Source organism: Myotis nattereri, assembly GCF_964212035.1.
Source record: "Myotis nattereri genome assembly, chromosome: 1".
Lineage (NCBI taxonomy): Eukaryota > Metazoa > Chordata > Mammalia > Chiroptera > Vespertilionidae > Myotis > Myotis nattereri.
The window spans coordinates 190,344,236-190,360,179 of NC_138075.1; the positions used below are offsets into that span (position 1 = coordinate 190,344,236).

General features: G+C 33.7%; 1 protein-coding gene across 4 annotated transcripts in view; it reads left to right on the forward strand.

The window, feature by feature from the left end:
* EPHA5 (EPH receptor A5) overlaps positions 1–15,944 on the forward strand; it is a gene marked incomplete at its 5' end in the record, with an annotated part of 343,025 nt that overhangs the window by 149,939 nt on the left and 177,142 nt on the right. For 2 of the 4 annotated variants that reach the window (XM_081110179.1, XM_081110180.1), the window contains one exon: positions 12,168–12,323. The exons of the other annotated variants lie outside the window; for them this stretch is intronic. In XM_081110179.1, the coding sequence (XP_080966305.1) occupies positions 12,168–12,323 (156 nt within the window). The remainder of the gene's footprint in view (positions 1–12,167; positions 12,324–15,944) is intronic. 4 annotated transcript variants of the gene reach the window in all.

A 15,944-nucleotide genomic window follows, 5' to 3' on the forward strand; every position in this document is an offset into this window, starting at 1 on the left:
GACTTATACCTATAAAATGCAAGTAGTAATACCTTTGACTTGTGTAGTATTATTATGCTAATTAAATTATCTGAATCTGCATGGAGTTGTACTCACTGCTGACACTAGTGGGCATCCTAAAATATGCCCCTTCGTTTTATTGGTATGGCTACTACTATAATCTCTATGTCATGTAGTTATAAAAAAGAGAATGTTTGGAGAGATGGTGGCACAATGGTGATCATAAAGGGATAGTGTAAAAGGAATATGCTTTAAAATATAATCTCATTGGGTTAAGATTATAACCTTAAAGTCTAAGTTTTTATTACAACATAAAGATTCTGCTTTCTAATCATCCTTTGAGATCAGTCACTTAGAATTATTGTTTTTCTGGCTGTTTTCTCCTTCATGCTATAGCTTCTGAAAAAAAGCCAAAAGCCAATCTGGGTTTGAAATAGAAATTTCCAGATAGCAAGGGCATAAAAATAAACTTTGGATATGATTGAATAATTCTATAGCACTGATTATATTAAACGAGGAGGAAAATATATGTGAGCTAAGCATATATAAATAAAAATAATGTAATATATGCTTCCATTAAATATATGCCAGAGATTGTCTGGGTAAAGGGTTTTGAAATAAGGTATATAATTAAAAGATAGTCTCTACCAAATTATTTTGGTCACGAATTTCCCATTCTGTGAATAAAAAATTATGCCCTAAATGTTGACGTCTGAAATTGTTTAATTTGAGACCCAGTAGGACATTTGCACACTGAAAATTAGGGGCAAATAGATGGCTGCTTTTGCCAAATGAACTGCATTATCCAGCTGCTTTTTCTAATTCACAGACTTTCAATTCAAAAGAACATTTTATAGATATGGATTGATCATTCCCAAAATGGCTTAATTCATTTTAATTTTCAGTGTACAATTTGGAGAAAACAGATTTAGAATAATTGTATGTCCTATGTTTTCTCTGATTCTCCCTTCATTGTATATATGCTCATAACTGCAAATATGCCACATCTTACATTCCAAGTATACTTTCTCTCAAATAGGGTAATTTTAAAATATTTCTTTTGTTTCAAGGAAAATTATAGTGTTTAGACACTAGTTACAGTTAATCTTCTATATCATTGTATGCTTTTTAAACTTTATTGGGGTGACATAGGTCAACGTGAACATATAGGTTTCAAGTGTGGGTTTTTATGTTACAAGATCTGTATATTGCACCGTGTGCCTACCACCCAAAGTCAAATCTTCTGTCACTATATTTTAGGACCCCCTTCTCCCTTACACCCTTCCCTCTGGCAGCCACCACATTGCTGTTTGTGTTCAGGAGTTTCAGAGCTACATGATTTCACTCATATACCACATATGAGTGAAATCATATAGTTCTTAGCTTTTTTTGACTGACTTATTTCACTTAGCATAATGTTCTCAAGATCCATCCATGTCGTTACAACTGGCGCTATTTCATCCTTTCCTATGGCTGAGTAGTATTCCATTGTGTATATGTCCAGTCCTCTTTATCCAGTCCTCTATTGAGGGACACTTTGGTTGTTTCCATGTTTTGGCCACTGTAAATAATTCTGCAATGAATATAAGGGTGCATATACCTTTGTGAATACATGATTTGAGTTTTTCGGGTATATACCCAGTAGAGGGATTGCTGGGTCGTATGGTAGCTCTATTCTTAATTTTTTGAGGAACCACCATCAATCTATGCTTTTTAGAGCATTGCATTGTTAATGTTGTAATCTCAAATTATAATCAATTGGTAAGTACATCTCTGACTGGAGTGAAGAATATGTTTTCCTTTTGTTGTAAATGTTGCTTGATTTTTAAGGGGAAAATAACTAATAACTAATAATTAATAACTAATGCATTTATACTGCAAATAATGGCTTATCCTTTATTCCAAAGCATTACATATTTATTTTGTACTTTTTCATATTATCAAAGGAGATATAATTTTGTTACACATGCACTATTGTCTTCTAAGTCAGTGAATTAAGATGTAAATGCCTAACGGTACAAGAAAAAGTGTTCATAACGGGAAACATTATTTTTACCTTAGCTGTCAAGGCTCACACCCTGAGCCAGACTTTGCATCTACTTTCAACAAATGTGTTGGATGCTTTTGTCCCTTCATAGAAATCGGATTGCATTAAGGGAACATATTCATGTCAGGACCCATAACTGAACTTATTTTATGACCATGCAGACATGAGTTAAACAAACTGGCTTTCACTACCTGATTCTAAAATAATGGATACTTCAAATCAAATACATGGCCCATAAGTTTTTCCTTCAATTACAGGATAAATCATCCAGCTTGATATTTAAACTGTACATCCCACCTATCAAGGCAATAAACATTCACATTATCGTGAGTGTTGTTTAGAAAAACACATGATTGAACCTCTGAATAATGAAGGGAAACACTAAAAGCCGATACAACAGTATTTCATGTGTTTAATTTTTCATCATATTGAATATGAAACAAGGTGAAAAGGCCTAGATGCCATCATATTTAAATCAGCTGCACAGTAAAATAATCCTTGCCTATGATGAGAAAAAACTCTAGGTGGGATACTTGGATATCTTCTATTCTAGGAAAGGTAATATATGTTTTATTATCAATAAACAAATGCTAAAATTTGTGTTATGGTTTTTAGTTAGTTAATATTTATTCACAGGTTCCACCTTTCATTCAATTTTCCAGAGTAAATCTATTCTCAAAAGCATGGATTTCTGGCTTTTCTCTAAACTTATAAAATAATTATAAACATGAGCTTTGCTTGTGAAAACATAAAAGAATTACACACTTTGGATAGCCATTTAACACATGAAAATATGTTGAAAATATTTTCAATTAAGTGCTTCAAACAGAATGATGTGAAAATCCATTTTCTCAATGTTTTTTAATCCAGCCATCCCCTGGACTTTTTGAATTTAATGCTTTCACCTGTTGAAAGCATAATAAAAGAAAATACCAGATTTACCAGTTAAAATAACCACTTAGCTTGATTTAACTTAATTTCTGATTTGTGTTCTTCTAACATACAAATTTAGCAAGAACTGGGTTCATCAGAAATGTGTAATAGCTGATCCTTACTTAGGAAGAATGTAAATTGTGAAAGACTATTCAATAGCACTATTCATTCATAGACCAAAATAACATTATAAAACAGCTCCATATAATATTTGTTTATGTTAAGATTAAGTTGTTTTCAGATAGATAGCTTTTGTTTATATCTTTGAAAAAGTAAGAATCATGTTTGAAAGTAGAGAAGGTACAAAGTTTAATTCAAAAATATTTTATACCAACTTTTTCTAATCTTTCAGTGTATTTTTTTTTAATTCTGCTCATTTTAAAAACAGCAGAAATACACCTCACGAACTTGCACATCTTAATCTAATTAAAATTTCAGATGAAATGGAAAATACGTATCCAAATATCAAAAGTGTTTTCTCACACACAGGCTCTTATACATATCCTATACACACTTCATTGGAGCGAACTACCACATGGATTGATTCACATTTATTTGTTCGAGAGAGCAAAACACTCAGCATCTAGTATCTATTGAAATTATAGAGATATTAAAAATATCTGATAAAATTAATTAAGGTAAAATTTTAAAATTAGCTATAGAGATTTATTATGGTAGAGAAGTTAAATTAATCTATATTTAAGGGGGGAAAACACCTCTGCTTTGAGAGATACCACGGAGTCTATCATTTTAGATAAGTATGCAGATATTTTAGATAAACATCTAGTTGATTTGTAGAAGCCTTTGAAAAAAATGATGAAATTATTAGGCTTTTATTTTAGTGGAGATTGGATTAAATAAATATAAAATAATAATACTGTGATTTATAATTGTCTGCATCTTAAGGGCCATGCATCAGTCCATTATAAGCCCACATGAGCCTCATGGTTTAGATGCTATTACCTCAAGCATGTCCATGTAACCACAGTGAGGAGATGTACTACCACATACTGCAGAATGTCTTTCTATGAATATGCTGCAATACTCTTGCAATTTGACTTGTAAAACTAAGATCAGCTTACCTATTATATTTTAGAAAGCCACATTATTTGTCAAGGAATAATTTTGACAGAAACAATAATTGAGTCCTAAACAGTTTGGCTTAGTGGATAGAGCGTTGGCCTGCAGACTGAAAGGTCCCAGGTTCGATTCCGGCCAAAGGCATGTACCTTGGTTGCGGGCACATACCCAGTAGGAGGTGTGCAGGAGGCAACTGATCGATATTTCTCTCTCATTATTGTTTCTAACACTCTATCTCTCTCTCTTCGTCTCTGAAAAAAATCAATAAAATATAATTTTTAAATAAACAAAAACAGTAATTGACTCAATGTGTTTTACTTGAGCATGACAAACATTCTGTCCTACATTTTTTTTTGTAAATTGTTTATATCAATATATAAACAATAGAGGCCCAGTGCACGAAATTCATGCACTGGGTGGGCAGGGGGGGCAGGGTCCCCTCAGCCCAGCTTGCACCCTCTCATAGTTGGGAACCCCTCGGGGGATGTCCACCTCCTGGCTTAGGCCAGATACCCCCGGGCCTAAGCCGGCACTGAGACATCCCTCTTGCAGTCGAGGCTCTTGCAGTTCAGGACCCCTCGCTCCTTACCACCCACCTGCCACGGAGGTGGGAGAGGCTTCCGCCACTGCCACTGTGCTTGCCAGCCAGCTGTGAGCCCAGCTTCTAGCTTAGTGGGGGACGGGGGAGGAACACTGCTCAACCAGAAGTTGGCTTGCTGCTCCTTAGCGCTGTCCCTGCCCACTCGTGGAGGGGGATGATCGGGGCTGGGCCAGCCAGGGGAGGGACTGTGGGAGGTTGAGGTGCCATGGTCATGCTCTGTCCCACCTCTACAGAGGCGCTGGGACCACACAGCCCCCTCTCCCACCTCTGTAGAAGGGAGGTGTGCCGGGACCAGGCCTGTGCCACCCGCCTCTCCCACTGCCTCTGTGGAAGGAGGGGTGCCAGGACCATCATGGCTGGCCTGGCTGCACAGGCTCACTGGCCCCGTCCCCCACCACTGGCCATTCAGGAAGGTTGTCCTTGCCTAGGCTCTGGCAGCCCCAGCTTTGTCCAGAAGGATGTCTGGAAGAATATTCGGCTATCCGGTATAATTAACATATTAGCTCTTTAATATATATGATTGTTTTCTTCAATATATGTTTTAAATTAATTTTATTGGGGTGACATTGGTTAATGAGATTATATGAATTTCAAGTGTACATTTCTATGATACATCATCTGTATATTTCATTGCGTGCCCATCACCGAAGTCAAATCTCCATATATTTGATCTCCTTTACTCTTTACTGGCCCTACCATCCCCCTTCCTTCTTGCAACCACCATGCTGTCTCTGTCTATGAAGGTTTTTTATTTCTTTGTTTGTTTTAATCCTCATCTGGGGATATCTTTTTCATTGATTTTAGAGAAGAAGAGAAATAGAAAGAGAGACAGAGAGAGACAGAAACATGGATGTGAGAGAAAACCATCATTGGTTGCCTCTCCTAAGCATTCCACCTTTCAGTGTATGGGACGGTGCTCCAACCAACTGAAATACACAAGCCAGGGCTGGCTATAAGTTTTTGTTTGTTTTTCTTGTTTGTTCATTTGTTGCTTTCAGTTTTATATCCCTCATTTGAGTGAAATCATATGGTTCTTAATTTTTTCTGTCTGACTTATTTCACTTAGCATGATGTTCTCAAGACTATCTTCAGTGTCTTAAATTTTAAGTGTATTTTTTAACTTTGCTATTAGTTATGAAGTATGTAAGTTCCAATCTTAGCAATAAAGCAGGAAGTGATATCGGTCACAATACATTTTTACTAAGGATGATCTGCTCTTCCAAATTCTAGATGAGATTAATTTCTTATCCTAAACTATGGGAGGAATATCAGTATTAGAATGGATTATTTTTATTTGAATTATTAACTTTTAACAGCATTAAACATTTAATTAATACCTAAGTATGTGCCAGACAACATATAAGCAACCACCATACATGACTAAGTTGTTTAATGACACAATAGCAATGAAAATGTCTTAATTAAAGTATATGTCCAGTGTTCAGTATTGTTTATGATACATAAGCCTAGTTTATTACATATTTTAAATGAATGAATATGTGAAGGATATATAACCTAATCAATATTATTCTTCATTTATAAATATTATATAAAATTTTGAGCTTATGCCAGTATTTTGTGAGCCTAAGTTAAAAATATATCTGTACAGAGAGATTTAACAGATTTATCGATAGTATTCTTATTCTTCTATGATGTTATTTTCTAATATTAGAGTTAACATATTGCTTTCAGTAATTTAAACTTATATTTTAATTAGCCAGCCATATTAAATTCTTAAATAGGATCTTTCTCCTTTTTCTGTTTTCAAGAATTGAAGAGGTATTACCAAATTTTAGAATTCCTAGTTTAAAGCCTATTTTAATTGTATCCTTTTTTTACCCAATACCACCTTTTTATTTATACTGAGCATCAATTTTACAAATGAGAATAAATATGCTATCATATTTGAATTTTGGTATAAATATTATTGGATATATTTTGAGTTGTAATTTTCTTATAGCATGTTGTGTTATGTTGCTTTTCTTAATAAACACATCTTTTAAGCTGGACTAAATTATGTGCAGGTCTCTCATTTTGAAAAATCTATTTAAAAAATAAATTTGACTTAGCTTATATCCTCTGATAATTCATATATGAGAGAAATAAAAATCTTATTCATAGTGATTTTCTGTCATTCTTAATAAAACATAATAGGATAAATTTAACACTTTTGAAGGTCAATTATATATTGAACACTATAGGCAACAGTCTGCATTTTTATTTTCATTACTTTTCTTTTGCATATTTAAAAGTGTATATTTAAAATGGTTTATGCATTTTAACTCTAATGGGGAGAATTATAAAATTCTAAATTACTGAAACAATGTTCTCTACATTACCTTGCTTTTTAATTTTCTTGGTGACCATGCTTCTGGAATGTCGACTTTGAATTATCAGATTAATTCACTTAGGCATTCCAAGTGCGATGGATCTTTAAGGGTGAACTATTTTTGAAACACTAAAAGTAATTTAATTGACTATTTTAAAATGTGTAAAACATCTTAAATTGTCAATTTAATCATTTATGATAGGTTTCAGAACTTAAAAAAAGTTCCCAATAAGATTATACGGCACCTTTCCACAATTTAACAAATGTAAAAGCCTCTGTTCAATTTCATATTGATGACATGCATTTTCTGGCTAGATTTAAGAACTGTATTCGAATAGATGCCATTAACATTCTTGTTTATTAAATACAGTAGTAAATATGAGACTTAGAGTGATGATTGTATCTGAAACACGACTAAAGTAGCAAATGTAAATGTAATACATATTATTTTTTTACTTGCCTGGACTTAATATTTAAATAATTCATGTTGGCCAGCTTTTGTTAAGTTTCTACTATGTCATTTAGACCCTGAGTATACAAATGTACTATTCTCACCAATAAATGCTGATAAGCATGTACATACTACAAGGGACTATGTTATGTATGATGAAAATCCAATGAACAGACTCCATAGTCCAGAATGTTTATATGAGTTGGGAGCAGATGAGAATTCACACCCATAAAATTATGACAGAATTTTGCTATCTGCAAAGAGAGACACTAAGTAAATGATTCAAAGTTCCAAAGGATATGAAAAGAAAAAATGTGTAACCATGTGGCTCAGCACAAGCATCATGTACAGGGTAGCACTTAAAATTTGCCAGGAAGCATGCATAGAATAACAATTACTAAAAATAGTGTCCTTCCTTCCAGAGCATGCCGAATAGTCTAATGAAACATGTCAATGTAGCATGCAGTTTTCCTCCTGCTTCTTGCCAAACTTAAATAGACTTGCATAGTATTTTCCAAATAATATGTAGGTAATGTGCAAGTGTCACATTAAACAACGTTGCTCTTATTATGATTAAAATGTAAAAAGTCAATTTTTGCTCCTTTTGATGATTACTTGTTTATTACCTGTCTCCCCAAATATCTTGTATCTTCAGGCTGTGGAGGACAATTGTTATTTTCTCACCACCATGCAAACAGTCCTTGCCACAGTGCTTGACAGAAAGAGTGAAAAATGTTTTTCCTGCAATATTCAGAGGCAGATAGAGAAGTTCCTCAAGTGCAGGACATTACAAGGAGGTTAGTGTGGCTGGAAATATTGAGTGTTGGAGGCCACGTTTGAAGCTTTTCTTACATAGTATGTGGACATATGTAGGCCATACTAGCATTTTGTAGTAAAATTAACTAGAATTTCACAAAACAAGACTTGATCAAATGCTGCTGAGAAGTATGGCAACAGAGAACTAACTTCAATCTTAACAAAAGCAGTTTTAGTTGAGTACTTTCAGAGGAGTGGAGTGTGTAAGTGTGTGATTTAAACTGAGCTAGAGATACATGTATGGAAAATAATTTAAGAAATTATGTTCTGAAGGAGAACAAAGCTCTTGGTAGCTACAGGGAGACTTAGATCAAGTAAGATTGATAGTTACGCTGTTGTTCTTTGTTTTGTTTCGCTTCGTTTTCATTGTATTGGGCTCATGTGAATGACTGACTGACTAGGTGTGTATATGGGAGGGAGGGGAAGAGGAAAGGGGGGAGAGAGAGAGAGAGAGAGAGAGAGAGAGAGAGAGAGAGACAGAGAGCATGCAAAAAATATAATAGACACTTGACTTGGAAGATTACACTCAGATGGCAGTTATGGGGTTCCTAGTTAAAGTTCAAATAAAGATGGGAGCAAAGATTTAACAGGAAGAGAGATAAAGAGGGTAGGTAAGTGTATATATGTTTGGAGATTTGGTGGTAGAAAAATAATGAAGTTTATCTCTTATGCCTTCTGTTTTTTCAGCACGCAGGCAAGTATACCAGCTAGGCGTCACAAAGGAACAGAGGTTATAAGGATTTAGAAGAAAGAGGTGAAATTACTAAATAATCACGTTGATACTAGGAGCTGAAATTAACTGAAGTTAATAATCATGTTGAGGCTAGGAACTGAAGTTAATGAAGAAAGTAATACTAAGATTGTCTAGTAGCATATATCCCATTTGGATTTGGGACCATGATTGGAATGCAATTAAAAATTCTGGTTTTGTCATATTATGTATTGGATTGCATTGAACTCCACAGTTTTGCTTTCTATAAAAATACTTGGATAGTCAGCTAACCTCAAATTAAATAATGCTTTAAACATAATCCTCACCTTCCCCAAACACATTTTATATCTAGTGTTTTCTATGAGAAAATGGCACCAGTTTTTCCTGTGCAGTTTAAGCCAACTACTTTGGAGTCATGAGATCTCTTCCTCACTTATCTGACCCATTAAATACACCATGAAATCTTGTTTATTTCACTTCATACTTCCCTCCTAAATTTACCTACTCTTATCTATGACCATTGGTTTATTTCACTTCATACTTCCCTCCTGAATTCTCTTTTATCTCTGGCCACTAGAACCACTCTTGTCATGCAACAGAGCCCTTTTGGGGATCAATGCAATAGAAACAAAATGGCCAATTGCCTCTATATATGCTCCTCTCCAATCTGTTACCCATACTTCTGTGAAATGTCTCCTTAACACCACTTTGATCTTATTATTCCCCTGCTCATTTTTATTCATTCATGAAAATCCCAAGTCACAACTGTAAGGTGTTTATAACCTGGTGTCTCCTTTCCTGTCTGACTTTAACTCCGTCACTTGATTCCTATTATCTGCCTGATCAATTCTTTAACTTCCTTCATCTCCCTGTTTATTCGCCACTTCTTTTGGTCCTATGGAAGGATTTCCCCCTCTATACTGCAATACTCCTATTCTAATTGGATAATATTACTAATCTTTTACAACTCAGCAGAGATTCATCTTCCATGGAAAAGTCTTCATTGACATCCCAGTCTAAACTGGGTGTTGATGTTCACTCTCATAACTCTCATTCCTAGTGTTATCATATGTATAATTACTTATGAAATACCTTTAAGACTCATAAAATCAGGCCTATTTCTATCTTGTTTACTTCTGTACCCCAGTACCAAGAAAAAATGTCTTCTTACCACACATGCTGAAAGAATTTTGTTAGACTATTGAACAGAAAGATATATTTATCAACATTTTAGTCACATTTATATTATTTCCTAGAGTTCCAAAGGAGGATTGAATAGTGGTTTTACACATATCATATAAAGTTATTAAGTTAAAAGGCACTCATTAAAAATAAAAAAATGACTTTTGTTTAATGAATGATAAGTAAATTTCAAATTTGCACTATAAGTGGATTGGCACCTCATGTCTTTGAAAGCAAATAGTGTTTAAAGTGGGAATAAAAGGATAAAGAGGAAAATTGGATAACTTACCTAAGGATAGTACTGGCTGCTACAGAAATCCTATTATAAGAAAAAAAATATTTTAAATCTTCTCCTAATCACTTAACTACAAGAATGCCCTTAATACTATCAAAAAGCTCTTATCTTTCCAATACCTCCACATTCTCTCTGAATTTATAAGAGCATTAAGGCTTTAATATCACTATAATTAGACGTACTGGAAAAAATACCTTCTTATTTTTGTCAGGTCCTGATTATTCAGTGGTAGCAGAACACCTTAGCATGGATTACTAAAATCCCAGATCAATTATGGCACATGTTACTTAGCCCCAATTCATTATGTTTATCAACATATTTTTAAAATATATTTTGTTGAGTTTTTACGGAGAGGAAGGGAGAGGAATAGAGAGTTAGAAACATTGATGAGAGAGAAACATTGATCAGCTGCCTCCTGCACACCCCCTACTGGGGATGTGCCCGCAACCAAGGTACATGCCCTTGACCGGAATCGAACCTGGGACCCTTTAGTCAGCAGGCCAACGCTCTATCCACTGAGTCAAACCGGTTAGGGCTCTTTCAACATTTTTTATTGAAATGCAAGTTTGCCTTTGAGCTTAACTAATGGTCATTATTCATGAATCAAAGCTTTTAAATATATGTATATGTATATGTATATGTATATGTATATGTATATGTATACAGTTAATTTTAATAATAGAAAAAATATAATGGTTTTTAGCTTCAGTAAACTAAGACATAAAAAATAACCAAACCATGAGCTTGGTATCTGTTGGTCTTCAAATGGCTCACACGGGGCAGCTGGAATATTGAAATTTGACTTTATTAGCCACTGAGAAAGAAGAAAAACACACAAGTTTAGGGAATGCACAGAATGAAAAGATTTACTTCATTAGCACTTATTTACCTGACTGCCAACTTAGAAATGTCAACAAAAATATCAGGGAACATTATCTTTATGTGATTCTAAATAGTTCAATCTTTATGCCATTCCAGTCATTCATTTATGCATTATATAACAACTTATGAACACCTACTGTGGTCAAACACTGTTATGAGTATTGTGAATGAGACACATTTTCTACCTTTTATAGATCATTATAATTTGTATAAGCATGACCGATATTAGAATAGCTGCATGTTGAACTGAAAAAGAAAATTCTAAAATGGAGTAAAAGGTAAAACAAATGCCTAAAATCTACCTCCTCCAGAAAGCAACGTAATGTGAATAATGCACCAACTCATTCATGCATCCTCCCCAATCTAACAGAATTTTAAAGCACCTACTGATTAATTAATTAATTTAATAAAAAATTTTTGAGCACCTACTGTGTACCATACCATTTTATGAGCATAATGGCAAATTTGCATTTCTTTAACATGTGATATATTAATAGAGTAAATGAAAATTATATTCAAAACACTGCTTCAGTTTTAAATGCAAACAAGTATTTACTGCCCGTTATAATTTCTTATAAGCTCCTGTAGAATAAAAAAAAAAATCATTAAATATATAAAACATTTCAAACATGTTTAATTTAAAGACTTAACGTACATATTTGATTCTCTGAATGAATAGCCTGGTATTTATTATTCAGAAGCTTATTAAAAAATTAAAATTACTGCAAAGATTGTGCTATATGTAACCTGTGTATAGTCGTCAAAATAATGACATGATTCACAAAACAAACCCTGCATCTGTTCCAGGGAAAAGCTTAGTCTCTTATTTCTTTTGACAGTGTGCAGACCTGGGTTCTTCAAAGCCTCACCTCACAACCAGAGCTGCAGCAAATGTCCACCTCACAGTTACAGCCAGGAGGAAGCTTCCACCTCTTGTGTCTGTGAAAAGGATTATTTCAGGAGGGAGTCTGATCCACCCACAATGGCATGCACAAGTAAGGAAACCCACGGATATTTGGTGATGCTCACTTCCACCAGTTTGAAGAAAGAGCACGGTGGAGCCTGTTCCATTCTATTACCATTTCCCCTACAACAGGAATAGCGTTGAATCTTCCAGTACAGTTGTTCACCACATTTCAGTCTTCTTGAGTAAGCATTGAAAACTTTGAGGCTCATTTCTCACTCACTGTGAGAAGCATCCATTTTCCCGAATTTCAATGTCGACATCTAAGACACAGACATAGAATTTTGCCTTTTATTTTGTGAGTTCCCTTAGTGGCAGCCAAACATGACTTTGATCAACCCACTTCCCTTTTCATGGTACATGTTCTTCTTCTTCTTCTTCCAAGCAGCTTTCTAACCACCTAAACATGCAATCGATGCCACTTTCACTTTTTGTTCTAACTGGCACCACTAAGCTACAAAGGCCAATGAGGTCATTTATAGTAGAAGGCAGGGAATATTACAAGGACATGGATAACTAACTGGGTGTTGGAGAATCGGTTTTAAGGGCCAAATGTAAAAGAAATTATTTAGCTAGGATTTTCAAGCAGTTGCAGTGTTTCTTAGGAGTGAGTGTCCTTAACTATTATTAATTATATGATCAGATAACCATATAATTAGAATGATGAATATTAAACACCTAATTTCAACATTAGCAGTGGATGGATTCACATCCATCAATGTTTCGGGTGATTTTGTTTTTCTAGTGTTCTGTATATATTTCTGGGAAGAAAACAAATGTATGTATTTGTTTGCTTCATGACAATACTTTTCTAGTTTTTCACATTCATGTTCTCTATAGCGAATTAAAAAAAAAATGAAAGAAAAGTGGATCCCTTCTTTTCATAACAGTTAATTTTCATGGCCTGCCTTGTTTTAAGTATTTTAGATTCCATTACATTGTAACTGCTCTCACAGACAATGACAGATTTTTGAAACTTAAGTTTCATTAGTATTAAATATAAAGAGTCATACCATGCCTTTAATTAAATAATCACAAACTGAAATTTTATCTGCATTTCAGTGCAGTGAAACATATGTTCATAGTTCCTCAAATTATTGATATTGGTTAGCTTTGCATTGCTAAAGATCATTCTTTTATCACCAGAATGATAATTTTAGGGGTTAAGTGATTACTAATTATAAATTATTCCCCTTCACATGAGTAAATGGCATTATTCCATACACTTTTAGGAAACTAAATTTTAATGGAAGAAATATAAACTATGAATGCGGTGCATTTTGGTTGCGGTGGAGGTTATTTTGATTATTCAGAACAAAAGAAAGCCCAAATAGTAGGGGAACTGTTGGGTAGACAACAGAATGGTAAATTAGAGAGAGAAAACCAAGTCTTGAGATACTTTCTTCTTCTTAGCACAAATGTGAGCCTCCATTCTATAAACTTGTTAGGTCGGGGGGTGGAGAGACCCTGTGCTCTGGTGGCGAGGGCTTCTTAGCACTTAGGACCTGAGGCTTATATTTTCTCTGTTTCCAGGTGTGTGAAATGCTAACACTGTCTCAAAACAACACCAATTTGTATGCATTTCTCAAAAAGACTGTTGGGACTTGTGTAGACAGTTTTACAAATATATATTCTGTGAGTGTGTGTGTTCTCTTTTAAGTTGCATTCATACCATCACAAAGACCACATATGAAGATGGCTTGATTGATGTTAAGATGAGAATCTAGAATTTTGGCTCTTTGGAGTTAAATTTATGGTTCAATTCCTTTTAATATTATTTATATATATAATCTGGAAAAAAATGTAATAAACCTAGAGGAAAATAAAGTCAAACTAAAATAAAGATTCTAATGAATCTCCTTAAATCAAGGGTACTTCTCACAGTTCTACTTTGGTTTATACATCACATATATAAATGGCCAGTGGAATTTCATTACAGTATTTTTTAGGTGCAAGTCTGTCTGAGCTTCTACTTTTTACTTATATTTTAGGACTTCACATAAATTTGAGTCTCATTTTAACTTTAAATTTGAGTTTCAGATGAGCCCCCACCCAAATATTGAGGGGCTATTAGTAGCAGAGTCAGAAGAAAAGGAAGAATCAGACTTAGAGAAAAGGTGTTACATGCGCGTGCATTCCAGTGGGTAGGAAAAAAATCCCAGAACTTCTGGTATCTTTCTGAACAGATATATTTCAGGGTTTTTTTTGTTTTTTTTTTACCACTTTCTTAGAAGGAAACTTATAACATTTGGTCTTTACTTACATTTTCTCTATAATTTCCATTATTAAATATTAAAATAAGTTATAGTAAAAAATAATACTTGTAGGTTCATCTTAAGTACTTGCTTCAATTTAAAAGTGACTTCTATATACAAGTGTGTAAAACTGTACACATGGAAAAATTCACAGGATTCAACTATAAATGTTGCTGGGGATTGTTGTGTCAAAAAGGGCAACTCTTTGATTATAGACTCCTTTAATTTAAATAATGTTTTGTAAATATTAAGTAACTTTCCTATTACTTTTAAATTTAGGTCTTAGCAGTAATGACTTTATAAATTTTAGGTAGAAACTATTATGAATCCCTATGTTTAGAACAGATAATGAATATTAATATAACTATGTCATCTTAAATTTGCTTAATTTTTGCTTATGAACCATTCAACTACCACCATAGTCTATTTTATTTCCTGTCAGGAAATCTTTACTAATCAAGTCTGAAACAAATATAAATTTACTTTCTCTTTGAGAACATCTGATCGCATAGCAGTAATAGCTGACTGAAATTTTAGCTCTAAGTATTTAAAAATCAACTATAACATTAGACATTATGCCATCAATTTTTAAAGGACGTTTTTATTTAGACCATTTTTAGCTTATAGCAAAATTCAGAAGGATTCAAAGATCTGCCATATAGTTCCTGTCTACACACATGCATAGCCTCCCCCATGATCAACTCTCCCCACCAGAGTGGTATACAGTTGTTGTAATTATGTGTAATCAATTTTAGTTCTCTTTAATGTGCTAAATTGTTTTAGAAATATGTAAAGCAATATACAAATAGGTGCTATTTATTATTTATTGATAAATTTGTTCTGCTAAACCCTCAAGATCTAAAGAATACTTGTATTCTTCCCATTGTAGTTTTGTGAATTAATTTACAAATAAAACTTATTTTCCCAATTAAGTAAAATTCATAGTTTGCAGAAAGCCATCATCTTAAACTAATATCAAAGATTTAAAAAAACTTTATTATAATATTTTAATATTGACCAACTACTTAAATTCTAGTGTTTTCTTGAAGTTGAAGAAAGGTTTCAAATTCTGTTGTTGAATTATGAGTAGATAGCCAATCTATTTTTAGGTAAGCTAAGGTTATATTTTACTTGCTGCAGAATTTTTATTCAAGAGCCACATTGAAAAATCCAGTTTGTACTTGTGCTTAGTCTTGGTAAACCCTCCTGTTTGCTTCCTAGGTTTTAGGGACAATTTTAGTGAGGAAGTAATTAGTTCCATCCTAAGAAGGAAGTAATTAGTTCAATCCTAAGGAGGTATTTTATAAAAGACTTGCCATTTTTAAATATGTGTATATTTTTTCATCTAACTATTTTTACATGTATAGTTATATACCATAATTATTTACATACACACT